The sequence below is a fragment of the Amphibalanus amphitrite genome, unplaced genomic scaffold (assembly GCF_019059575.1).
Source record: "Amphibalanus amphitrite isolate SeventyFive unplaced genomic scaffold, NRLGWU_Aamphi_draft 000057F_arrow, whole genome shotgun sequence".
Taxonomy (NCBI): Eukaryota; Metazoa; Arthropoda; class Thecostraca; order Balanomorpha; family Balanidae; genus Amphibalanus; species Amphibalanus amphitrite.
In genome coordinates, this window is record NW_024881553.1 from 677,317 (window position 1) to 705,315 (window position 27,999).

A 27,999-nucleotide genomic window follows, 5' to 3' on the forward strand; every position below is an offset into this window, starting at 1 on the left:
ATCACTCAAACAACAAACAGAAGTAGAGAGAATACAGTCCTGTATTTATTCTACAATCACCACAGTGTGATATGTGAAGTTCACAATTACAGTGCGTGCATTCCCATCAAGCACCGGTTGTAAGGCCATTTCAAGTGAAGCGTAATACAAAATACTTGGCACAGGTACGATCACACTGGCACGATTGTCTACTGACGAGCTACAATGTTCTACAGGCCACATTATCGTGTATAATTCTATGGACGGCACCAGGCACAGGGAAGCCACAGACACTAGCCGCCGACCGGTCCCGTCACAACAGGCCCGGCCGGGCCGGGTCGCAGGAGACAAAATCACAATACTCTGACAGTAGAGCAACAAACACAAACCTAATGACCACCGAGCCGGCGGCATTGGGTTCTGAGACACTGCAGAAAGACTCCCGGAGCACTGTAGGAGTTCCCTACAGCCGCGCACACCTGCTGCGCATGTGTCGGTGCGACATTGCTTATGTATACTCGTATATCCGCGCACACACGCTGCGCATGTCTCACGTTGCTAGATAGACCGTCTAGCGCATGCGCGTAGTTTTAGTATACCGTCTAACGTCCGTGTGTGCTGTACATTAGTAAAATCTGAAATTTGTAAATACACTCTTCTACTCATCGGTAACAAGGCTTTGGAGGGAAACGGAAGACGAGGAAGCGAGGGCGACATGAAGAGCCCTGGGGGCTCACCGAGTGCTCGGAAAGGAACACGTTTCCCGATCACCATGATCGGATGACTGTAAACCGGGACGACCGTCTCCCCCTAAGTTTACACTGGTGACCCCGACGTGATCCGGGCTACTCGTGGACCACACCATGGAGTCGAGCGACGCCACCCGGCAGCACACCGCTCCTCCCGCAACCAGCTTCAGCTCGCCGGCACCCGAACCCGAGGCAGCAGGTCGGCTCACAGCCCTGCTAGCCACCATCGCGACCCTCATCGTCCGAGTACAGCAAATGGAGGCCACCCAGCGTCGACTCAAAGGCGCAGCATCGCAACTTGGCCGAAGCCAGCATCAACGACGCCATGAAAACCGCCCTCTAAAGCCAGCGCATCCATCAACCTACGAGATCTGCTGGTACCACCAGCGCTTCGGTGCCAGAGCGCGTCGCTGCAAAGCGCCGTGCAGTTTCTCCCACCGCAACAAAGGTCGACATCGCATCCGTCATACGCCTCGCCCATCACGCCCTCCGACGCCGACGTACCCAGACAGCTCTGTCTGCTGGTACCACCAGCGTTTCGGCAACAAGGCCCGCCGCTGCGAGCCTCCGTGCAGTCGGTCGAAAGCATCTGCCGCAACACTTCTCTTCGTGCGGAACACGAAGACTGCCAAACAGCAACGGATCGACGCTGACGCCTCACTCAGCGCATCTCCTCGCGGCAACCTACCGAAGCGACCGACGCCGACGCCAGCTCCACCCAACAAGCAGCCGGTGGCCGCCAGCGCACCAACCAGCAACATCGACCACTGCGAGCCTGCGTCTCCGGAAGAGACGCCACACCTACCTGCGCAGCAGTCTCCTGCCTCTGCGACTCTGCCACCATCAGCTGCCCGGTCGGACGGCCTGGAGCTGATGCTGCCACAAGACACGCCGCCTGCAGAACAACCATCTCCAAGAGCAGCAGCACCGGGACCAGCTCCACCGCGATCTATCTTGCGCTCTCGCACCGATCACGACGTTCGATCCCCACAGCGATCTCGACGCGTCACGTTCGCGACCCGTCTAGGGAGGGGGTAGTGTAGGAGTTCCCTACAGCCGCGCACACCTGCTGCGCATGTGTCGGTGCGACATTGCTTATGTATACTCGTATATCCGCGCACACACGCTGCGCATGTCTCACGTTGCTAGATAGACCGTCTAGCGCATGCGCGTAGTTTTAGTATACCGTCTAACGTCCGTGTGTGCTGTACATTAGTAAAATCTGAAATTTGTAAATACACTCTTCTACTCATCGGTAACAAGGCTTTGGAGGGAAACGGAAGACGAGGAAGCGAGGGCGACATGAAGAGCCCTGGGGGCTCACCGAGTGCTCGGAAAGGAACACGTTTCCCGATCACCATGATCGGATGACTGTAAACCGGGACGACCGTCTCCCCCTAAGTTTACAGCACATTAATCGGCCACTCCCACCGCTCGGGATCGACAGACCGGGGCGGGCGGGCTGACCCTCCCCAGCCGCCGGTGACCGGTCGCTGCCGTGTGGGAGGTAGCACCGTCAGGCGACCCCCGTGACCAGCGGTCGGTATTGAGCGCTGCAGGTGGTGATGCTCAACGTACCAGCCTACCGCTGGCTGACGACAGCCTGCGGCGGGCCGAGCGGTGCAGGCAGACCCCGGCCGGTACACCACCGGATCGCACCCAGTCTACCGCACAATCCCGCGATATGGAAGGCTGATCAGCCGCGAACCTCAAGAGGCCAGGCAGCGAGCGATCCGTTCGAAATGCAATTGCATAAAAATATATACTTTAGCTGGACTTTCCTACGTGATTATTGTATCAATATGACTAAGCAACGAGGAGTAAATATCTGTTCATTCGCCAAGAACATCATCCACTCACGCACTAAAATTAACAGTAGCACGATAAACAAGCGATTTAAAACTTCAAGCTGCGTCGATCTGATCACCGTCTCAACCAAGGCCGATCACAATGCTTCAAAGTACCGCGGTGGCACCAATAGACACCGCATTGGACTACGGACCAGGACTACGGTCCACTGACCAAACAACTGGCGAGAGTTACAAGCTGAGTCGCCGGTCAACGGTCAGCCCGGGCGAAAGGGATCGGCCAGTCCTGGGACCTTTGAACGGTATGAGAATGGGAGGCTCGGATGTCTAGAGTTCAAAAGGGAGCTGCGAGTGGACGGTACAGAAGCAATGAGGTTCTGGACTGCCAACTGCTCAGCTCAGTAAGAGCGACTTGTTGCAAACACTGCGTCACCAGGTGTGGACTTTTGTCTGAGGTGAGCAGACACAGGTATTGCCACCGGTGGCTGCCGACACAGGGCGGCACCTATGCCGGCCGGGTCTGCCGCTCGCCGATCGAACCGGCCCGCCGGTATTGACCGGCCGTTTCTGCGGACCGACGGCCGCGTCAGCCGGTCGCCGCCGCCGCGGAGCCCTCTAGAACACGGGTCCGACATGAGGTGACGCGGCTCAGACCAGGGCGGGTGGTGCAGACGGTAACGAACGACTCGGCGAGGCGGCTGTAAAGCACGCAATCGCGTGTTTCCCAACATTTCAGAGACGAGGCAGACGTCATGATCGAACGCCTCGATAAATAAACTATATAGGGCGAGCAGCCTTATGGCAGACATATTGCCGCAACATTCCGAGACTAGTAAGTAAACAATTCAATGCGGTTACCTAATAGAGTAGAATATACCCTGTTAGCATTCTGACGAAAAGATGATAATCCTAAACATACAAGAAAGTTGCACGATGCAATCAACCTTATACTGATCAACAGCATCACAAATATATCTGGAAGAACATTAAATACCTCACCATTACTGGCGTGTAACTAACGTGTGCTCATTGCAACATATGTAGAGCTATAAACGCAGCATCAACCATGGCCATTGTCCATATAAGTTCCATGGATAGAATTCATACACAGATAAGTCAACAAGGTGATGAGAAAGACAAGACTCACTGAGATAAAATAGCCTCATATGCCTACCACCTAACTGTACCTACTAGCGTTATTATTCATCTTAACTCAGCCCTCAACCAGCAATCAACAAAAGACGAGGTGACAAGACCCTGCAATAGCCACTGGCCATCCAGGCGATTGGACGGACGGGGGAAAGGCCGGCGACCTCCGTCCGACCGCTCCAGAAATACCACGCAGTGTGTCCCCGCCGCCGCTGTGCCGCCGAGGATCGTTAGAGACCGGCCGGCCACCCGAGCCGTGTCCAGGCGTGGCCGGCGCCACGGAATAGCTCCCAGAACTGGCCATGGGGCAGCGCCGGCGCGCCTGGCCGCCGGCAGACGACCCGCGGCTACGGCCGGACATACCGAGCCAGGGCCAGAAGGTCGCGCCGCCGCCGGTCGCGGGCTGTTGAGAGGGAGCCGCGAGGTGACCAGAGCTGCCGCGGCGGCCACTGCCCGCTGGCGCAGGCAGCAGCGGTGCCAGACGAGCGACGCCCACGAACGAAACGGTATGCCTGCTTCTAAATTGCGCAGCCGCATTTGGCGATCTGAATTCTCAATCCCTAACGCCTGGCTCTTGAGCTAAGTACTACTTCATCGTCAGTCATCCCTGCTCTACATCCCGTCAGTGCTTCTGTTCTGTCCCCTCCCCTCCGTCCGCCACCCTCCATGAGACCGTCTGTCCAACACTGAGCAGTGCGTTGTCGGGCGGCGCGGTGCCCCCGGGCGGTCCGAGGTGCACGCCGAACGGCATCCTCCGTCCCCTGGTGGCACTGAGGGTGAGCAGAGGCTCGGGAGAGCGGTGACCGGTGGCCTGGTCCACGCCCACCATGTGACACCGGCTGCAGCCGCCCAGGACCTGGAACACAGAGGGGGACGGTTGATGAGAGGGATACCTGTACGCGGCTGGCGACGGGTATCGTCAATGATATTCCCAGGTTATACATGAAGAACTGACAATGCGATGATGATCATGACAATAATATAAAACAGCTAGTTATATTTGTAGATAAATATGAGCGAGTACCTATATTTAGGTCACTGATGCTGAGTTCGGCAAAGTTGTATAGAAACACACGGAACCAGCCTAGCAATACAAACACCAGGGCAAAGAGCCACCAGACCAAGATAAAAGTGAGCATTGTATGAGCCATCAATCATCACGCAGGCAGATTAAGACAAAGCAGCCCACTATGCGACCAAAGAAAAGGCCAAAAGTTTCTTGCAAAGGTCACTTATTGGAGAGGCGCATAATGAAATGGTCTGCAGGTTACAGCAGAGGGAATCATCGAACGACCCATGGAGCGCTACATGGGTAAACTGCCCCCAGGGATTAACTCGTAGGGTTGACAGAGCAGAGTATAAACAAATCTGCAGCAGTAAGGAGCCGGCATCCAGTCACCCCCAGTCCAGAGCATAGCTCAGATAGGCGCTACGTTCCATGGTCAAACTCAGCCACACAAACAGAGAATCGTTTGGGAATATGCAGTGTCCTGAAATTGATTTTTCGGAGAGTGTGATTGAAGCCGCAAGGACGTCGCTATTTCAAAAGGACGTCGATATCGGTGCGGAGCCTAAGCCACACTGAAGATCCCTTACCTAAATGTCTTAAAATTAGCGATTTTCACTGGCAATATTGACTAATAGCACCTCAAGGCACCTCAAATGATCATATATAGACACAAAGTAATGCCAGTTTACCCCTAGTAAAATACAAAATTCAAGCATTCACCACAAACACCAAAACAACACTTTGAAGATGTCTAGTTCTTGTCCATGATCGTACACACAACAGTCAACAACAAATATGCTTCAACAAAAATCAGCCTAAGAGTCAGCGGCTATCACTAAATATTGACGTCATAAGAGGGATACTATATCGAGCAAGAGGACTGACGTAAAAAAAAAACGCGTCCAAACAAAGAGGTTCAAAACAGTTCGGAAAATTAATTTCCATAGCTTCCTGTTATGAAATTCAATTAAGAAAACTCCAAGGTAGACGCTGAATTTTTCTTGGCTGGAAAAAATGTGAAATCATTGTGCACTTTTCAGTTTACTACAGACGTCGATTAAACGGGAATGACAAGGTCAATCGACGTCCCCAACATTGCGTGTATTTTTAAGCCAAGGACGACATACTTGAATTAATACTGTTGAAATTCGGTAACTTTATTTTAATTCAAACGGATAACCACTAAACTTTTTCCCCAACCACTATCAACATATACAAAATTAACTACTTTTGAAGGGCATGTCCCAGGAGCAGCGCTACCCCGTTACTGTGACCTTCTGAGGGGAAAAAATAATTAAATATGTTACAGTAATTTGATACAAAAGGTATGTTGCGTGCTTATAGATAAATGTTGAAGTAATATATTCGCATGATTAATTTTTATCTATACACTGCACAGTTACTAAAACTGAAAAGTGGAAAACAACGTCCTCAGATCCCTCTATTCCGACATCTTTTCTCCTTCATATGGCAGCTATTACCTTCACATGGTAAAGGAAAAAACCTATCCATATCTGACGCACAGAAAACGAAAATAAAACCGCGTTGTTTATTGTTGCGGCAGTTGGCCAGCGGTGTAGGAAAGGGGAGTAAGGAGTTGAGTGTAAGAGTGGGTCAGTGAGGACTTAGGATATATTTATTGTCATTCTGCATAGCCGTGTTTTTAGGCTACAGAAGTGATATTTCTTTTTGTTGGTTTGCTTTTGGTGTTCGATATACCTGTCGACTTTTATCTGTTAGGGACGTCGTTTGGCTTTCCAGGACGTCACAAAGAGAATCTGTTAAGGTGTGGGTTTCCACCCAAATTCACGAAAATCAGGACACTGGGAATATGTATGTAAGCATGACAGATGTTTTGTTCAATCATTTCTGAGCCTGAGGAGATGATTATAGGAGTTCTGTGGGGCCGAGTCACGATTTGACTGCGGCTAAGCCGTGCCCCTGAGGTCAAACTGTCGTTCCAGGTACGATAGCGATGGAGCGAACATCACAGGCAGCCGTCCACTACAGGTGTGGTGCACTTCCAGGTAGGGTTATGCCAGCCGGTCACCGTTATGCTTTATGGCATTCGTACCGACAAACCGAAAAACGTGCAGCAACAGCTGTATAAACAATGAAAAATCCCGCTTGTTCGTACCCCATGTCGTTACTTGTTCCACCGGCTTTCTGTTCCTGGTGATTCTGTTTAAATCGTATTAAGTCTAAAAATAAATAAACAAAACACAGATGTTCATTCGTACATCACACTTCTGAAAACCAGATCAGGAAACAAAGAATAATCTGACTAGCACGGCTGTAACAAATCCCTCCCACACACTGACTGATAACAGACATAGTTAGTTTAGACGGCTTGAGAAGATGGGATGGGCGCAGGAAGTGCTGACCTTTAGACAGCAGTCCAACTCTGTTCCAGAATCGCCTGACAAGAGCTGGTTGACTATCTTTGTCCTCCCACAGTCACCTGACAGACAGAGATCTAACACACGGCCACCTATACCGGCTAACACACGGGTCTATAAATCCCTGCACATCCGTTGCGTGGTCTGCCCCGTCCAGATCGGTCTCTGCTCACCTTGAGAGTGACGTCTCCGACGGTGACCGAGTGCATGGTATCCTCCTGGTAGGCGGGGACGCCGGACACGACCAGGTTGGCCCGGAACCGGTCCGTCAGCTCGTCCTGGTGGCGCACAATCACAGACGAGCGTCACGACAGGACAAGAACAGCCCACACACCCCAGAGTCACACCAGCGAGTCATACACCAGAGTCACATACCAGCGAGTCACACATCAGAGTCACACACCAGCGAGTCAAGTAGCACACTAGTGAGTCACAGCGGGACGGGAACAGCAAGTACGTCATACGAGTCACACTGGAAGAGCAGTCAGTGGTTGGAACCAGGAAGACTGTTATAAATTCACAGATACATTCGTTTATAATTTCAGTCAAGTTTCGTGTTCTTTTAAAACAAAATAGCTCTACGCATAACTGGCCCGAACTGAAAACAGGCTTACTGCAGCAAAAAAGCTTCAAATTGTCATACGCATAGCACATGCATATTTCATACACATTGCATGTAAGACACGTTGTACAGCGGTTATGTAATACCTCAAGGGAAGCCTGTCACATGTCAAATCGATGCAGCGGAGTTATATCAGGAGACGCAATACATTTATCATGCCCAGAACGCATACAAATCTCAATGACCGACACTGCTGTACATACGCATTCCACAGAAGAATACTATGCAAGACACAGCTTAGTTATCTCAAAATAGACTCCATCTACTTCTGGCGTTTTTTTTTTTTTGCAACAACGCCACAAAAGCAACTTAATGCGGCCCGCTGGAAGAAAGTCGGTATGTGGGTTGTTTATTTCTGCGCTGCTTATGTAACCGATCTGGGCCCATGTCCCCCGCAAACGGGCTGTTTGTCGTGCCAGAATGTCTCTGCGGCTGACCTGCTGGATAAACAGGCGCCCCCGAAGGCCGGCGGCGCGCCCGTCTGCCGGTGGCAGTTCACTCCGGAAATGGGTCTGTTCCCCGCGCCGGCGACCCAGACGACAGAAGCGGCGGCCGTCAAACCGCCGGCGGCGGCCGGGAGTCGGCCCGTGACCTTGACTCGGCACATCCCCCGAGGCGGAATGTCTCGCGATGACCGTCACATGGCCTCCGTCCGTCGTAACATGACGAAATAATCACTCAGGTGACGCACGCCGAGGAAATGTGGCGTGGCAGGGACAGATTCAGTGCCAACACGACGGCGCGGCGCAGCGCGGCCAATACGGCGCAGCGGGCCAATGCGGCGCAGCCCGTCAGCCGACTTAGGGGGAGGATCCGAGCGGCGCAGTTGGCCCGCCTCTGTCCCTGGGGCTCCCAGCGGGGCCTCAGGGCGACGGCTCTGACCCCGCCTCAGGCCGTTAGCCAGGAAAAGAAGGCCGTTAGTTGGGGCGAGAACCTCGTTATCCAGGGGCGAGGGATGTCGTCAGCCATCTGCGAGGTATGCGCCCACGGGCTGACAGAGTGTCCTGGCAGCCACTGAGTCGCACGCTGACTGACTTACAGACTAGAGTTGCAATGTTTCCCTACCGCATTACCGGCATGCCGGTAATTTTTCACTACCGCAGGTTTTTTGTGGTATCTGGCATGTCTTGCCGGTAGCATGCCGGTATTTTTTGTTTTGCACACAAAAAATTATTAGCATATGATTCAAACTTTGGACACTAAGAGGAAAATGTGGCATCTCTTGTAGGGGTAAACTGGAATCAACAATGCAGGTTTTTAGTATGCCGGTAATTTGGTGGTGTTTTTGCTTTGGGCGTGGTAGCATGCCGGTATCCCCAAAAAAATTTGTGGGGCGGGGCGGTGCCGGTATCAGCCTTTGGGGGAAACTTTGCAACTCTATTACAGACACTCAAAGCGCTGCCGGTGACGAGTCAGTACCTAATTCTGCCTCGCATCAGCCAGGCCTAACCTCTAAGACCAGCAGACGGGGACACGGAAATACCATCATCATCCTCGCTTATGAGTCGCCCTCCATTCTCCTTCCACCACCCGCCTGCCGGCTGAATCAGCCCGGGCGCCCGCCGAGGGAGGAGCCGTCATCTCAGTGACCGTGTCACGACCAGACGCCTGCTCGCCGACGGCCTTCTGCCGGCTCTGAGTAGCTAGACTCTGTGACTCTGAGTCAGTCCGGGCCCGCCGAGGGAGAAGCCATCCTCTCAGTGACCGTGTCATGACCAGACGCCTGCTCGCCGACGGCCTTCTGCCGGCTCTGAGTAGTCCGACTCTCTGACTCTCTGAGTCAGTCCGCGACCGCCGAGGGAGGAGCCGTCATCTCAGTGGCCGCGTCATGACCAGACGCCTGCTCCGCCGCCCGCCGCCTCGCAATGACGAGCAGTGCCGCGAGGTTGACGGGACCGGCGCGGACGGGTTTCGACTGGTTCGAGACAGCCTCGGTCGGACAGAGCGCTGCTTCCAGCGCCGAGCGGCAGAGGGATCGTCTGAGAAGGGAAAGCCTCACAGGGCACGGTCACGTGGTGACTTCAGTCACAATATCCACTCACCTATGTTTTAGGGCCTTGCACTCACCGAACTTTTGACAAACTTTGTGAAGCATGGCATACTCTTCCAATACGATTCGGCGGCGTTATCAATGGTCATCTTTTTTTCTTCTACTGGTCATTTATCCACAAACGACTTAATTGATTTTGGTTGAGCCGAAGTCATTTCTACTAGGCGCCTGAATCCTCTCTCGATCAATGTCATCCGCCATCCACTGATCCACCAATCCTTTCTGATCCACATTGATCTTCACAGATGTGATTGATGATTGATTTCCACTTCTGGCATCGCCGCTGGAGTTACTTATAGAGGACATGACCAAGAGCTTTCGCTCAGCGAATGCACAAGGTACAACATAAAAGGTTTGGTTTTACACAAGGAAGCAATCAAATCATAACAATAAAGAGCAGTTTCGGCCCGAATTTGTTGAATAATTCGACAGTGTCCTACTAAATACCTTAAAGGAAGACTGCCACCTTCAAAAAGTTTTCTCAGATCGGCCTATGATTTATTCCCTGGACAAAACAAAATTTTAGAATTCACCTGACAAAGTATCATCACGTGAATCGCGAAAAAAAAATTGTCGATTATCATACAATTATCAATCGGTTAATGTCTAGCGACAATGTTTACACATCACTAGACTTCAAGGTCATAAGAATATTACATTTTATTTGAAAAAGTAAGGTATTTTATGATTTACTAATATATGATTTCATAAGAAATTGGCCATGTTTAATTCATTTTGCATTTAAGTTCGTAAAACATTTAAAAAATCATGGCTCATTTGGAATGGGTCTGGCCCATGCACGGACGTATAAATAAACTGGACTGACAATCCCAATGGACCTCCTATGGAAGATAGTGAAGCCGACAAGGCGCCATTTTACGTTGCCAAAAACCGTGCTCTGGAAGGTCATCGAGCCAATACAATTAGAATTGCGTCTAAACGGATGATCGGATCGAGATGCTGGTGGTACCGTTCGATGGGTAATGCCTTGAGGCAGGTGATGATGCATGTCACAGGTCACCCGGTGTCACATGGCGCGTGCCACGTGCCGACAAACTTACAAAGGGCAAAAACCTTTAAGCGACGCTTCAAATCAAACGAAGGGCGGCACAGGTGCCAAACTCACAGGTCACATGTCCCAGTGTTCGACCACTAACATATGGTATGCTCGGCATCAGGGGGTGCGGAATGCACGCGCTAGGGGCGAATACATGTTTTGAGGAGGCAGCCTCCGATTCCGGAAAACCTTGACCTAGGCACACCAAACTTGGCACACTGACACTACTGGACACGCGCTTTAAGGTGCTGTACAAATAGGCGTGCTGGGGTACACGGTGCACGTGCTGTGCACGTGCAACCCTTTTGATGTTGCACTCTGTGTCACATATGCGGGCGGGCGGGTAGCGCTGGCAATTGCTCAAAGTGCCAAATTTACACAGGGCACCCAGAATGCATTCCAGCATAGTTATTGAGCATATCTATCTCCTGGTGGACCTCAAAGGTGCGCTCTGCACGTGCAAAAAAAATTGTCCACGCCGGGCGGTGGGGATGCTTGGACACCCCATGTGGATTTATGTAAATATCTCGAAAACGGCGTTGTGTAGCGCCGCCGTTTTTGGCACACCTTTTTATACATCTTTGTCACACTTGCTGCGCAACTTTCAGACTTAGGTCACTCAAGGTTAGGTCATCAGGTTACGTCCAAGTGACCTTACCTTAGAAAAAGTTATAGTACCCGTCATAGCTACACAGAATGAACAATCGGTTTAAAACGTGCAGTGATTGATAAGAGCAACGGTATATACGTAGAGTACCTCTACCTCGGAATTTCAATATCACTGACCTAGGGTTCTGTTGATTTCGTGATTTTTCTATTACAGGTAAGTCAATGGGAGATAATTGAACTGCGCTTCTGTTGCACGAAACGCATATAAACATACTAAACAATGCACTCAAATAACGGGACACGGGTGGCAGGGAAACGCGACGAACTTTGAATCGGGAAATTGCACCTGTGACCTATCTTTATGTCCTACGGTTATTTCAAATCATGATGGACCCCATAACTTTTTGACAGTAACCTTTGATAGAGATATCTAATAGCGCTGAAAACACTTTTGATATGTTCAGTTCAACTTCGTAAATTGAGGTTGTGAGTTTTTCGGGTTCTGGATCAGGAATGTCATGTTTGTTTTGATCACAGCTGATGTTTTCATGGATTTAGGCCAGGTCGCGTTAGGTCAGGTCAGGTCAACCAGTAGGCGTCCTACGGCTTATCCATAGTAGGTGTCAACTATCACTGAAGGCGTCGTAACATGTTTCGAAGACACTAAAACTACATACTTCTTTAATAGTATTTAGTATTTATGTTCAACTAAATATTAAATTCGAAATCAGCTCCAAGCACTGCCCTTTTCCTAGGGTTTTACATGTTTCTATAGAAACATGTAAAACTCGAAAAAGTGAACCAAGGTCATCAAAGGTCAGTGACCTTGACCTACCCTTCACGTAGCCTTGACACCTACCATATTGCATGGGACCAACAACATTCCAAATGTTCGAACGTACAACCACAAAGAGACTGGAAACGCGCGGATGTGGGCTGACTTCGCCGAATCACGATTCTGACCCAGCACGGTCTCGTGCCTACTGATTTACCGCTACTCAAGTTCGAACCATTTCTTGGCCGCGGTCACCGGTCCAGGCCACCACATAATCGTATTACCACCGCGCTTCCTCAATGCTCAGCTCGTATTGTAAGAGCACTGCGGCACAGCATAGATGCAGGCGCTTTGCTAATGCCATCTATGGGTGAAAAATGAAGATAATGGTTATTGCGGTACAGTATCACTGCAGGCGCAAACAACGTGGATAACAAAGATGCCTAGCTACGCTGGCCGGCGATTGAGGCGTAAATTTGCGTTGCTGGGTAGCAAAAAGTTTAGGAGCCCGAATTTGACAAAATAAATGATTTGCCGTGGTGGTGGTCTGAGGTCGCAAAATCAATAGAACCCTAGGTCAGTGATATTGAAATTTCGAGGTAGAGGTAGGTACTCCACGTACCTATATACCTACTGTTGATCTTATCAATCGCTGCACGTTTTAAACCGATTGTTTCGTCTGTGTAGCTATGACGGGCATTATAATTTTTCCTAAGGTAAGGTCACTTGGACGCAACCTGATGACCTAACCTTGAATGACCTAAGTCTGAAAGTTGCGCAGCATGTGTGACAAAGATGTATGAAAAGGTGTGCCAAAAACGGCGGCGCTACACAACGCCGTTTTCGAGATATTTACATAAATCCACATGGGGTGTCCAAGCATCCCCACCGCCCGGCGTGGATAATTTTTTGCACGTGCAGAGCGCACCTTTGAGGTCCACCAGGAGATGGATATGCTCAATAACTATGCTGGAATGCATTCTGGGTGCCCTGTGTAAATTTGGCACTTTGAGCAATTGCCAGCGCTACCCGTCCGCCCGCATATGTGACACAGAGTGCAACATCAAAAGGGTTGCACGTGCACAGCACGTGCACCGTGTACCCCAGCACGCCTATTTGTACAGCACCTTAAAGCGCGTGTCCAGTAGTGTCAGTGTGCCAAGTTTGGTGTGCCTAGGTCAAGGTTTTCCGGAATCGGAGGATGCCTCCTCAAAACATGTTTTTCGCCCCTAGCGCGTGCATTCCGCACCCCCTGATGCCAAGCATACCATATGTTTGTGTTCGAACACTGGGACATGTGACCTGTGAGTTTGGCACCTGTGCCGCCCTCCGTTTGATTTGAAGCGTCGCTTTAAGGTTTTTGCCCTTTGTAAGTTTGTCGGCACGTGGCACGCGCCATGTGACACCAGGTGACCTGTGACATGCATCATCACCTGCCTCAAGGCATTACCCGTCGAACGGTACCACCAGCATCTCGATCCGATCATCCGTTTAGACGCAATTCTAATTGTATTGGCTCGATGACCTTCCAGAGCACGGTTTTTTGGCAACGTAAAATGGCGCCTTGTCGGCTTCACCTGAATGGAGGTGGTTGCGGGTCCAGTTTATTTATACGTCCGTGGGCCCATGTTAAACCCCATTTCCCACACTTTTTTGGAAAAATGAACTACTGAATATATAAGTTTAACTTTTATTTTGACACTCCAAAATTCTTCTCTGATCTCGAAACAATCAAAGTTTTGACATATATTTACCAAAAGATAAGAAAATTCATGTTTCAAAGTTATCGATAAACAGTAGAGATGTCGGTTTTCTTGGACTAAAAAAATGGCATCAAACTGAACTTTGGTCTCCGATTTCTCGCAAACGGGTTCGAATTTCGGAAAACCGACTTCAGTCTGGGACATAGGTGGCTCAGCTCTAGTGAAAACCGTTTTGTGGAAAAAAGGTGGCAGTCTACCTTTAAGAGATAAAACGACAGCGAGCAGTGATCCCCATGTGATCACTGCTCGCATGGGGTGATCCCCATGTGATCACCCCAGTGATCCCCATGATATGAACCCCTCGTCAATACAGCTGAAATTATCTACATTGACCCCATGCCTGACCTCTCTTACCCTAACTGACCTCCTGTGAGTCGTGCCCCCAACTGACTTATGTGGCCACAACTGAACTCTGTGACCCCGATAAGTCCCGACAGACTTCAGTAGCCCTAACTGAACTTTCTGACTGACCTCTATCACCCCTACTGACCTCCGTGACCCCCCACTGACCTCTCTGACCCCTACTGACCTCCGTGACCCCGTCGTCGACGCCGCGCTCCTGCAGAGCCTCCCTCAGGGCTGCCACACTGGAGCGGTTCACCATCACGTACGGCGACTCGTTGGAGAGGGAGAGAGAGGCGCCCGAGCCGCCTGGAGAGGAGCCTGGAAAGCAGACAGCCGGATCAGTGGGAAATTCGGGACCAACTCCTGTTTGACAACATTCATCACAAACAGGCCATTTACAGTTGCGCGTTATTGCAGTGAACTGTGAAAATGTGAAGAAAAAAATGCGAATAGTGTAAAAAGGGGAAACTGGACAGTCTTATTAGACAGATACATCAATGCGATCTTTCACACATTCCTGCTAATTAAATGGGTCACCGAAGTTGCCGTTTGGAATTATCGGAGTAATCCGCAGAAAAGGGGCAGTCTGGTCACGCCGAGCCCAGTCATGCCATAAGTGAGTCATTGTGAATCCAAGGAAACGTCCCATTATAGACTACATTTATGTGTCGGGGGAGAGGGTCACCTAAACACAACCCTGGCAAGATTAGTGAGATTTGCCATTTTAATGTGAAACTTTTATTTCCAAAGACAGGTTTTTAACACTGAGCAAGTACTAAAATCTCATATGAAACATTTTTATTATTATATTAACACGTCAGTTGTGACTCATGTGCCAACAATCGCTGAGCTATAAGCCTGTTTGGTGGTGGTTTCTTTGTTGCACATATCGGTGCCGGCACGCTGCACCCGCGGCTCCCGGCAGGACCCAAATAGCGCGATGAGTCAAACCGACAGGACCACTTTCACATGCACGTGTCATGACGCCGGATGGCGATAGTTGGATGCATAGTGCATATGGTCCGCCTGCTGTCTCGCCGAGGCCACTTATGATTGTTGTGACAACACCATCTATCAGGCGGGAAATGCCTGCGGCTCAGCGGGCTGGCCACAGACCAAGGCGTAACAAAAAATTACCTTCCATATATTACCACGATTGGCTATGCCCCATCATGACCATTTTTGTTCATAAGCAGATCGTGAGGAAGCCAATGCCGATTCAAGATCACATTGGCGGCAATGTCGCACCATATGGCTTACTTGCCATGTGTAGTCCGATGAAAAAGATGCATTAATGATGACTTATAATGAACAACTGCTGCAGTGGCACTGCCACAACCAGGCATCATTCCGCTAGCCTTTCGTTAGGTAATTGCGAGCCAGATCTTGTAACAATCAGAGGGGCACATCGGGCCCACAGTTTACATTACGGATAAACGATTGGCGCAGCTGTCCATCTGACCCTGTCACATTGCTGCGTTTTTGGCTGGCAACACAGGGGCCCCGACACACCCCCAGGGCCGAGGGGGACGCCTGTGACGCCACTGCTCACTGGCCAGGAGGGGCCGCGCGGGAGGGGGTGCTCCCCGTCCCCACACCCTAGCGGCCTCGTAAGGCGTCAGCGCGACCGGACGGAGCCGTGAGCTGGAACAGATGTCCGGCCGGCAGCGGACGTCAGCAGAAGCTGGCAGGGCCGGGTGGTATCCATCACCAGAGTCACGATGATCACAGGGGCGGGCTGGCGCAGCGCCGCATATCATCACAGGGAGACGGCTACCCCATCCCAGAGTCCACCGTGAGCACAGGGGCGGGCTGGCGGGCTGGCGCAGTGCCGCATATCATCACAGGGAGGCAGGGGCCGGTGGGCACAGCACGGCCCATCATCACAGGAAGGCGGGCTTCCCATCACCGGAGCCACTCTGATCACAGAGGGCGGGAGGCAGAGAGAGAGGAAGATAGAGGCAGAGAGGTGGCTCACAAATATCCGAGCGAGGGAGCGCAGCTCTCAGCGACGAGCACGGACAGCTGCCCTAGTACAAACCACCCTGATCTGAGCGAGGTACCGCAGCTCAGCGACCAGCACGTACAGAGCTGTCACAGTCCGACCCATCCTGATCCGAGGGACATGTGCAGTGCAGCTCAGCAACTCAGCAGCAGCCGGCTGCCCCAGCCAATGATTAGTACCAGACGAGCCGAGCTGGTCGCACACACACTCCAAACATCATTAGGGTTCGAATGTGATGTTTAATTTAGGTCATAAATAACGACTGATCACTACAATCAGATGCTGCTGTAGTCAGGCAGCTGTCGGCTCGGTAACATTTGCACTGTCAATTTTCAGGCATATGTCAGGCTCGGTAACATTTGCACTGTCAATGTCAGACATACTCAGCTGTAATGGGGCGGATACGAGCCTCTGTTACACACATCCGCTCAATCTGTTACTCAATCGACAATTATCTCTTACTCAACTGCTACCGAGGTATTCAATTCATTCCTATTGCCGAGTCGTTTGGGCGTGTACTCCGAGGGCGGAGGCCGTGTACCGTGTACCCCCTGAACTATCTAGCCACTCTGCTGAAAACAGCTCTGTGGGTCTGAAATCCCAGCGGATCCCCCGATAGCCGCCAGAAGCTCAGTGTTCAAATTCCCAACCCAACTGACATAAACATTTAAAGTAGGTCTCAGATCAAACGGTATCTGCCCGGATACATGCCTATATGACACTTTTGTTCGGTGCATAATGCATATGATCAAGGTGCAGGTAGTGTAGGTCACCACAGTGTATTTATATATACTGTGGTGTAGGTATTCTGATCAGGGCAAAACGGGGTGCAATATGAGACATTGCGACATACACCACATGATTTCATCATATATGTATGCATGATGAAAGTGGGGATGCAAACTGAAAACCCACGCAGCCGACACTGTGCTCCGAGCCAGGTCAGGTGGGAATAAAGAGAGTTGTTTGAGCATAGAGCATGCTGTTGTATCAAAGGAGAACTCTGCGCGGTTCGACGTCGAATTCAGTCAGAGTCATCTGTAAGTCAAGGCATCCCTTCCGAAAACCTCGGTGCTACTGCTGTCCTAGCGGCGTCCTAACGCCCATGAAGCTTCGGCATCACAGTCAAACGACTTTTTACAATGAATATGGTACTGACTACTGAGGCTTTCATTCGAGAAATTCTCATGAGCGTACGCACTTCATCAGAGAGTCTACGCAAATGAGCAGCTTACTCTATAAAACTAAATATAGAGTAATATAGCTCGAACTCTTAATTTCGATGATCTAGCAGCGATTTCGGCCTTTTTTGCGCCACCGCTGACACTGAACATATGTTACGGCTGTTCAAAAACACGCAATGCATGGTGCATCCCTGTCGTATGTCATTCGGAGGTGAAAAACAGCTTTGACAGCAACCATTGATTGAACCTAGCCTTTTTGCATCCATATTTATACAGTACAAACTTCTTTGAGCGATAACACTGCATGTAAAAAAGCTTAGCCTACGTTTTGGTGGCAGGAATACAAATACATTGTAATTGATACACGGGCCGACAAAAGTTCAGGATAGTGTTATTAGTGGATGAAGTTGATCTTCCCATCCGGATGAGGCAGCCCCGCGATTAGTACGCCCTTGTACACTGCTCTCCTGACCATCTCTACTAGTGGAACCAGTCACTACCAGCAAACAGCTCAAACAGAAAAACGGGGCCGACACCGGCCTCCACTCGGTACACCCGCACTGCACTGGTCGATTTACCCCAGAGTTTACCTCAGCTGTCGATTGTTATCTGGCGTGACACTCGCCAGAGGGCCGCGCCTGCCGGGAGCACACCGAGCCCGAGGGCATCAACAATCGCGGGGCTGGCGGCGGACCCTGCGCGGGACACAGACTGACGAAACCACCGGACCACGGCCGACAGCGGGCCAGTTAGAGCGCCAACGCCTACAGACCGCAGGCTCGGGTGTCGGGGCTGGGTTATTAAAACGCTAGGCGACTATTAGCAAGTGGTAAAGAGAAATATCATGATCGGAATCACTAACGAAGCTAGTCTATTCGAATGTGCGCATCACAATGGCAGAGCGAGCTCGTAATATTTTCATTGACGTACAATGCCAGGGTAACGTAGGATCACCATACTTCGATAAGTTTTGCAGCGCTACGGTAAAAAAGCTGGTACTTTCTACTACCAGCTATTTTCACTCCTTCCCTGACCATTCTCTCATCACGCACCACCTACCGTTCAGTTTGGCGGCGCGGGCCGAGGCCGGGTTCTGTCGCACCAGCCGCACCCCGTCCTGGTCTAGCACCTGACTCAGCCACTCAGCCGCCTCGTCGCCGCAGTCGAGGCCGCCCACCCGGTCACCGCACACCCGCGACTCGCACATAGAGAGCGGTGTGCGGGAGAGAGAGGGGTCCGGCCACAGCGGCACGCACACGGACGGGAATCCTGCCAGGGAGAGGGAAGGGGAGGAGGTCAGTGGGGAGCATTATAGCAGCGACGGTGTCAGCGAGGGGTTAGGTTAGGTGGCTGCTGGTATGGTACCGTTATGAAATAGGTGATTTAATATTTGACGCAACACCTGTGCAGATTCTTAGCATAGCTTGCGACGTTCATGCGAAATTATAAATAAAGGCGTCACGTAAGACTATCGTCACCATGTAAAAAATTGACAGCAGTTGTGACATATCAGTCATTAATCTCAATACGCTTTTTTACAGGCACATCTCAAAACAATGACAAAATGAGTCTGGACAGCCTCCAAACTTACCAAATGTGCTCAGCACTCACGCCGCCTATATCTTAGCCCTACAGCAAAAAAGGCGTCAATTTCCCCCGCCCTCTATGACCCTCTCACCATCTGCCGTCAGTCTCAGCAGCCCAGTATGAAGGCACACCTCTGGCCGGACCCGGCAGAGCGCCGGCTGTCGTTTCTGCGTCAGCGCCGCGCCGGCGGCCGTCACCACCATCCAGTGCCGGTCGTAGAGGAGGCCGCGCGGCCCCAGAGGCCACCAGGGCACCGAGAAACCACAGCACGACTTCACCGGGAACACCACCAGCGCGCTCAGCTGCGCGACGGGACCCGGTGGTGGTGTGCCGTTGGAGAGAGCCAGCGGGCGGGAGACGGTCGGGTCAGAGGTGGTCTTCGGTGGGACGGCCACTGATGATTGAGGGGAAGAATCTTGGACAGGACGCCGACTCAGCGGAGGCTTTAGAGTTTTCTGGAGGTGGCGAGGTCTTCACCAAGCTGCCGTTCTCTGAGCTGGGTTGGATACCATTCCCTATGCTCGTATCTGACGTGGCGACTTTAGCTGTGGCAGTGACAGTGGAGTCGGCCGTGGACCGTCGCGCCTGAGCCCTGCGCAGTCTCTCTGCCGTCTCCTCCGGGCACGGTTCGGCACTGACGAAGCACTGGCGCACCATCAGCAGTAGCCGGTCGGCGTCACTGCGCCGGGACATGTAGCCGAAACTGACCCGCACGGCGCCCGTCGGTCGGCCGTCGATCAGGTCTGTCTCGTCGCCGCACACGTGACCCGCCTGAGGTCAGACAGAGGGGAGGGTCAGGGGGAGCCTCACACGTGACCCGCCTGAGAGAAGGCAGAAGAAACAGAGGGTTAAAGAGGTTATACATCGATGTCGGTTTCACAGAGTAGATCTTTATGGGCGTGAAGTGGTTAAACGGATAAGTAACAAATATCCGTGACACCAGTAGCGCCGTTGAACTCTACAAACGCTACAAAGCTGGCGCATAGGTATATACTGCAGGACATCACACAGCATCAGATCAAATCAAACATCTATGCGTTTGGTTGGGAATAGCCACCCTGAATCCCGGTGCCCCACCTTGAAGTGCTGCCGGACGGTATCGGTGCTGAGCCCCAGGTGGCGCTGGCAGGCGCCGGGGTTACAGAAGCAGCCCGTGCGCAGGTCGATGTCGTACACCTCGGCAAACTTCTCCACCTGAGGAGGGCAGAAAGCATTCGACACTGTCCACTGGTCGAGGATGACGATAATCAATTGACGGGTGTAATGATGATAAGAAAACGAGCAAATGACAAGCATATGTGAGAATTTATGTAAAATGATACGCCGTTCCGGCAACTGATTTATATAAAATAATTTAGCATGGTATGCTCTAAATGACGAACTTAACAATAGGGTGACCTGAAACAGTCGCGATATAAGCATTTTATGAAACATTTAGAGGCAGCATCATAGACAAATATATGTCTCCTATGATTGGGTAATTCATATTACATGGCCCCAGCCAATGACTTGTATATACCAGCATTCCACCACACCGCTCCAAACGGTAACCTCCCCTCCGCCGATACCATTCCCAGGAGAGGACGTGTATCCCTGCCCCGGTACTTTCCACTCCCATTTCAACGGTACGGTATTGGCACTATCACTATCAGCCGTGGAGCGGGGAGGGCTGGTGGTGCAGGGAAGGGTGGGTCTGTTTACACTGGACCGGCACGTGGCTAGTCATGAGGGCGGAGCTGGAGCGCGCTGCACCGTCTCTGGTGACCATGTTCGTCACCCCACTCCAGTACCAGCCCCATACGGACAGCAACGAGCAGTCATGGCAATACTCGACAGATGGCACTATCTGCAAGACAATTATTAGTTTGCGCTGTAATATTTATTATCCGATTGTGTTGCACACAAATAGGCATAGAAAAACACAAGCATTCATACAAGACATTCAGGGATAAATACAACCGAGGTCACGACTCACGAGCCAGGCTAGCTATGAATTGTCCGTCAGTCTAGCTCAGACGAGGCAGACGACGTTGACAGGACGGAATGCACAGGTTCCGATGAATAAGGTAAGGCACCTGACCACAGGACCAGGTGTCCAGGGTCCGGCTGTGCCGCCGCCCAGCAGCCGCACGGAGTAGACACCGCTCCGTCTCGGTGACCGGGGCAGCACGCCGGCCGACGCCACGACAGAGTCCCTCCAGCTGTAGAGGCTACTCGGCATGACAGAGGCTAGGACACAATAGCTTACACAGCACGGCAAGCAGACTAGTGGTAGCCACCGCCGTAGCCGCCGCCGTAGCCTCCCTTGTGTCCTCCGCCGTAGCCGCCGTATCCTCCCTTGTGTCCTCCGCCGTAGCCGCCGCCGTAGCCTCCCTTGTGTCCTCCGCCGTAGCCGCCGCCGTAGCCTCCCTTGTGTCCTCCGCCGTAGCCGCCGCCGTAGCCTCCCTTGTGTCCTCCGCCGTAGCCGCCGCCGTAGCCTCCCTTGTGTCCGCCGCCGTAGCCTCCCTTGTGTCCTCCGCCGTAGCCGCCGCCGTAGCTTCCCTTGTGTCCTCCGCCGTAGCCGCCGTAGCCGCCCTTGTGTCCTCCGCCGTAGCCGCCGTAGCCTCCCGGGCTGGCCAGGGCGAGTGCGCAGAGCGCGGAGAGCACCACCAGAGCCGACAGGACCTTCATGCTGAGCGCTGGCTGGTAGAGCAGGCTGTGACCTGGCACTGGCTGGTCGGTGTCGGGCTTTATACCGGCCGGCCGAGGTGGTGCGCGGTTTCTTCGTGGCTAGGTCACGCTCGCATAGCGCTGGCGCTGACATGTCGTGACCTTTCTTGTCACGGCGTACACGCTGTGTGACATGACAAGACTGTTCAGTGTTTCACGTCGTTCCTGCGTGGCTTGAGTATTACACAATACAGATCATGTACTAAAGTGCCGATTTTCCTCTGTAAGCTTCAATTGTCATCCACTATGAATGTTCTTTTTACTTCCTGACATTCCCGAAAATACGTACAACCGTCTTATTATTACATTTCCGCTTCCTCTCTTCCCAAACTTGTATCTTAATAAAGTGTACAATGAGTAACGACTAAAACAATGTGCTTTCACACGGCTCCATGAAGCGTGGTGTGACCTTGTGGTAGGTCCTTCCACTTTTTGATGGTTTCAGACCCTTGTCTGCTATTTTGGGGACGCTAGCCCCTTGAAGCTACGAATTACGATAGAATAGCGTTGCGTAATGCGTACCTTTGCCAAGAAAACAGCGGATTTCAACGCGATGTGATTTAATCGAAAAGACAGAACTAGGAAAAAGGCAGCAATAATCTTCCAAAATGTCCACTTGTGGAGGGGTATCTCTATCATTTTACGAGGAATGACAGGTACGTCTCGAAAAGGATATGCAATGAAATTTAGATTGGTTTTCTTATTTCTAAGAAATAGGAGCTCCCAGGATTTAAATTATAAAATTACCAATTGAACACTTTACCCTCACGCTGATCAGAGTAAAGAACCCTTCTCGTTAACTTTGAGCCGAGTACAACGAACAGGGTTTTACCAGAAACGTTTAAGATTGTAATCAAGGAAAGCAGGATATCACTTAACGACAAATATCACAACTGAGAGAACAAAACTAGTTTGAAAAATGTCCAAGATGTGACTGAAGTCTAGTAGTTCGAAGTACAGAAACAAGTTACAACTTACATTATCAGCTGGTTCTCATGTAGAATCATTTAGTGCTAACGTAAAGCCTCATGAACCACACAGCCTCCCGTTCGACCTCTCTGGACTCTGATGTATCCTACGGGCGCACAAATCCTTCTTCTGAACACCTCAAATCCCCTGTTCCGGGTTGGACGGTCACCTTCAACCGACATGAGCAGCTCCTCACAATCAGACTCACGTGAGGTGGAGTGACCGCCAGTGGGTCTGGATAGCCTGCCCACTGGACTGGCTCAGCCCCTTCGGCGCACCAGGGTGGGTTCCAATACCAAAGTCTTCCCCTGGTTCCTGTCATCTTCCCGACGCTAAAATCATCTCATTAGAAGGAAAAGGTCCAGATAAGAACGACCTCTCTCACCACCTAGTTAACCAGCTGGCCAGCTGCTATCATCCGCACACCCAACCCGCCGGTGCCACCGTCCGTACCTCTGTCGACCCGAAGAACTCTCCGTCGGGTCGGAGCAGGTTGAAGGCCACGATACCGCCCTGTGTGACCGCGCTGTCGTACTCGGTGTCAGCGTACAGCCGGACGACGGGCGCGCCGCTGCCGTGTCGCAGCTCCGCCAGGCGGCGGTACGTGTACCGGGCCAGGCCAAACACGTGAGACGACACGGCCGACATCGAGCCTGGGGAGATTGAGGAACCGGCGTGATGGCATCGTAAGTACCTGAGGCGCTATGAATGTCTGAGATCTTTTTCCTAACGAAGGTGACATGGACATCAGCAAAAAGCATCGGGAAGACGCCGACAAAGTCTGAGATCATTAAACAAAGCGTGCACGAACCGAAGAAGCCGGTATCACAAGAAAAGAAAAATATTTCGGCGTGACTCATGCCGGTCTCAATGCATGTAATTATGCAGGCACGGAGGCGACACGTCCACCGTAATTATGCTTATATGTATCATAGCCAGCGTATTATGAAAGCGAGGTCTGGAGCGGTACCTGTCAGTCTGCGTAGCGTGTCCAGGCCGTGGGTGACGGCAGCGATCGCCAGAAACGGTACCGTCCCGTCCTCCATCCTGACAACAGAGGCCAACGTGAAACAGCGATACGTAGGCGCGACAGAAAGGACATCAACACAGCAGAAAAACTTTTACAAGTATTCAATATTTTCAACTGATCGTCTGTGAAACGGATCATATACAATACGCTGATATACATACATGATATCGATACACAAATGCATCCAATCGATGTCTAATGCCCAGGCTCCACTACGCGATTTTCCGTGCGATTTTGTGATAATGTGAGAATGCGACGCCCTTGACGACGATGCCAGAAAATATTAATCTAGTGCAAACGGATGCGCTGAGCCACACTGCGAGAATCGGATTATCGCATAACATGTCACGCAAAATCGCTCGCTCACGCATTATCGCAAAAAGTTTAGAATTTTGAACTTTTTGGCGATAATGCGATATCGCAATATCGCAAAATTCCACGGAAAAATCGCGTAGTGGGGCCTGGGCATAACAATCGCGTAGCAGACTTCCAAGACTGCACATACCAGTCGGTCACAGCGAGGGATCCCACCAAATCTCTAGCATAGCACAGCATAGGATCCAGCAGACCCGTACCTTTCGTGGAGGGCCTCCCGCGGCACGTGGAAGTCCTCGCCAGCCAGTGACACCTGGACGGTGCCGCCGCCAAAGTAGGCCTTTTGGAGGGTGTGCTCCGCCCGACGGTGGACCAGAAGGGCACCTGGGGGTGACAGGGGTGACAGATAGGCTTATAGGGCCGCTGTGGGTGCCGGAAGGTTTCTAGGGAGAATGACAGCTGACATGTAAAGGGGCATACCAGAGTGTTCAGCAATGAGTTTAATGATTTGGTGATGCAAAATCGTGAGGCAAGGAGGATACCATTACAAATATGGTGTGATTCGTGATAATATGCCATTCGCTATTCATGCGCTTATTTGTATTTATTATATGCCATAATTGGCATCAAAACAAATCCTAAATGAATCAGCTGATATATAAAAAACACCGTTGCAATTTGGTCATCTATCTATAGCGTTATCATCCATCTTTGTTCCGTGGCCGTGCCCCGGCTCACATCGCCACCGCGGCCCGCCGGCGGACTTTCACCACAGTTAATAAGGGCCAGGGTCCCCTCCCACCTGAGGGCTCTCAGTGCCGCTCTTGAGGCGCCCGGTGGCGTCATCGGTGCTGAGTCACCGTGACTGAGCGATTCGGCGCCTGAGACCGGTGACGGCGCACAGCCGGCACGGAGCCGCTTGGAATATAGGCGCAGAGAGGCTGCGAGCGAGCCGATCAGCCACGAATGCGGTACCTACGAGTCGCGATTATCTCCCGGGCCGAGATTCGGAAACAGGGGAGATTACATCTCAATACCATTACTTGATAATTGCTAGGAAAGAGATGCCAATGAATCATGTGCACTGTGCACATGTGTGCACAGGCAGAGACGATGAATCACTAATACACTAGTTTTCGCGTTGCTACAAATTATGACTTGTCACAAAGCGCGCCGTTATATGTATCTTTTATCGTCCTTTCTTCAACAATAAGAAAAACACGCACTGGCGCGTACAGGGAAGTCATCTAATTCGCGTCATCTCACTGAATACGTTTAATTCATCATACAACTCCTCATCTGATTCGAGTGTTGCACAACTGCTGTGCAGTCTGAGCAGTAACTGTCTAGTTATTTACGAACCCAAGCAGTCATCATACTCACCGAGCCCAGTGGGGTATCCAAACATCTTGTAGAACGATATGCAGACGAAGTCGGGCTGCACGCGGCTCAGGTCCAGGTCGCAGGTGGCGGCGAAACTGGCGGCGTCCAGCAGGGTGTACCAGCGACAGCCGGGTGTTGGGGGCGGGCCACGCACCACCGAGCCGGTACTGAGGCCGTCCAGCGCCCCGCGCCGCGCCGCCGCCACCCAGCGCAGCGGGTACTTCACGCCGGAGAAGTTACACTGCGCCGGGAACGCGAACAGACCGCGCCGCTCCCCGTCCGCCGCTCCGGAGTCCCCCTCCGACCGTTCCCCGTCCACAGGAGCCGTCTCCGGCTCCTCGTCTCCATCCTCTGCTCCAGACAGAGCCGCGGCGGCAGCGGCGGCCGGCAGAGCCGTGACGCTGACCGGGCGGCCGGCCAGGCGGGCGCGCATCCCAAGCACTGAGGTGTGGCTCTCCTGGAGGTAGACGAAGGCGCCGGGCTCCCCCGGCTCACCGCCGAACTGGAACGCGTCAGCCACCAGCGCCAGAGCTGCTGTCGCGCCAGAGGTGAACACCACCTGGTACTGGTCACTGACCGTGTGAAAATGTTGCAGAAGCCTGGAAACGAGCCACCGGCGCGGCGTCAGCACCCATGCGGCACTTTAATTCATCTGTATCAAGTTTAAACCAAAAGATCAAACAAGGACAGCGCCAAAAGGTAGACAAATCCTAAGGTAACTATGCATAATAAGTGAAGAGCAAGCTTGGCATTGTTGTTTATTAGAACTGAGTTGACCGCAACAAACACTATAGTCAGTCATCGATCATGCATTCAGTGACTAGGTATAGCACGATCAGCAATGCCCCGGGCCCCGTTCGCACCTGAAGCGCGCCTGGTCGATGGCGTCCGAGGTGGTGCGGCTGGCCGGGCTGCGGGTGTGGGGGTTACCGTACACGCTCCGCTCCAGGTCGCGACGCACCGCCGCCAGCTGCGAGCGGCTGTACAGCGTGGTACCGGCATGGTCCAGGTACGCCCGGCCTGCAACGAGACGGGCCGGCGGGATACAGAGCCTGTGGCAGGCCAGGTAGGCAAAGACACACATTTGCACCGACATCAAACCAGACGGGGTTAGAGCCACGTAAACCTGCAGCGAGACGGAAATGTGAGGCGTGGAATGAAGAGGTTGGCAGCTGTTTCGCACGCTAAGCGCATACATCGTCTACAGTCTACAAACATACACATTTCAGCGCGCATGCAAACAGGACGAGTAGCGGACACATTTCAGCGCGTACGTGAACGTGACGGGTGATGACTCGGCAACGGCGAACGGTGCGTGTGGTGTGGTCACATCAAACACGCGTCGCCGACTAAGTTCAGGCTTCGTTTCCGTGAGGCGACCAAATCAGCCCGATCAGGCGGTCGTGTGTGCTTGTGTGTGCAGGTGGGGAGGCGGGGGGGGGGGGGGAGACGTCATAGACGCGTGCTGACTGCTGGCATTTGACACGGGCCAAAAGGACAAACAGAACGTAAGCTAGCGATACGTTTCAGTGTACAAACAAAGGCATCGGCACCCCACGCCACGAATACGCCGTATCACCTTAGGGCTATCACCAAATAATCTACACTTGGCCGCAATGCCCTAACGAATCATCCATGATACCCAAATCATGGAAAAAGATTTTATAATGCAGCTGTGTTAGAAATAGATAGATGGAAGGGTTGAGTACAATTATCAGCTATACCGTTGACCTTCTGGCCCTACAAATCAAGCAACCATGTGAGTTGGTATTGTGCCAGCCACGAACTTCACGACTATAGGGCAATAGTGTAAGTTCAAAATTAGATAAGACTCATCAAAAATATAATGAAGGCTGTTACATTACTGTCTTGCTCTGTGGTTGTTACTGCTTTCCTTGAGTCCAACAGGCATAGCTGACCGAATTGAAGGGACAGAAGGCATTCCTCAGGACACGGTTCGTCAAAAAGTCATTTCATCCACAAAAGAAAGGAAATACCATTTGAAAGCTGACGGTAAGCTGATTCCAAAAATGTATTTTTATAGAAATCGTTCAATGGCTTTTTTCAAAAATTTGAATTACATTCTTGTAAAAACGTAATAACTTTTTATTCAACGCGCTGTCCAGGACAGTCTTGAAATCATAGGCATGTTTTTTCGTTTTCCAGTGAAAGCTGAATACCAAAGGAACAATATGCAGCAATAAAATATTCTCAAATATTAATATGCGCCTCTCACAGCCGGCAACAAGGCGCAATCACACAACTCAGTATTGTCCGTGGTCCCCGACTCCCGAGCAACTAAAGATGGAGGCTCAGCCCTCAGGCTAAGCTGCAGTGATTACTCACCTGACAAAGTCCCAAATTCTTCATCAAAATTATCGACTATGCTCTCTTTGACAACAAATGAGGATTCCATGGTCTCTTTTTCCCAAATTTTACAGACGACCCTCCAACACAGTTACACAACAACCCTCCTCCGATGCCCTCACAAGCGAAACTGCCC

The 27,999-nt window shown here is 51.6% G+C and overlaps 1 protein-coding gene across 1 annotated transcript; it reads right to left on the reverse strand.

The window, feature by feature from the left end:
- Positions 1-25: 25 nt before the first annotated feature.
- LOC122378302 (molybdenum cofactor sulfurase-like) lies at positions 26-27,976 on the reverse strand. The gene is given in 13 exon segments (XM_043359214.1): positions 26-4,541; positions 7,267-7,371; positions 14,499-14,632; positions 18,563-18,772; positions 19,182-19,455; positions 19,457-19,861; positions 20,168-20,284; positions 23,222-23,421; positions 23,739-23,815; positions 24,374-24,497; positions 25,497-26,095; positions 26,360-26,516; positions 27,843-27,976. Coding segments are annotated over 13 exon segments (2,706 nt in total). The 5' UTR covers positions 27,913-27,976; the 3' UTR covers positions 26-4,307.
- Between the last annotated feature and the right edge of the window lie 23 nt (positions 27,977-27,999).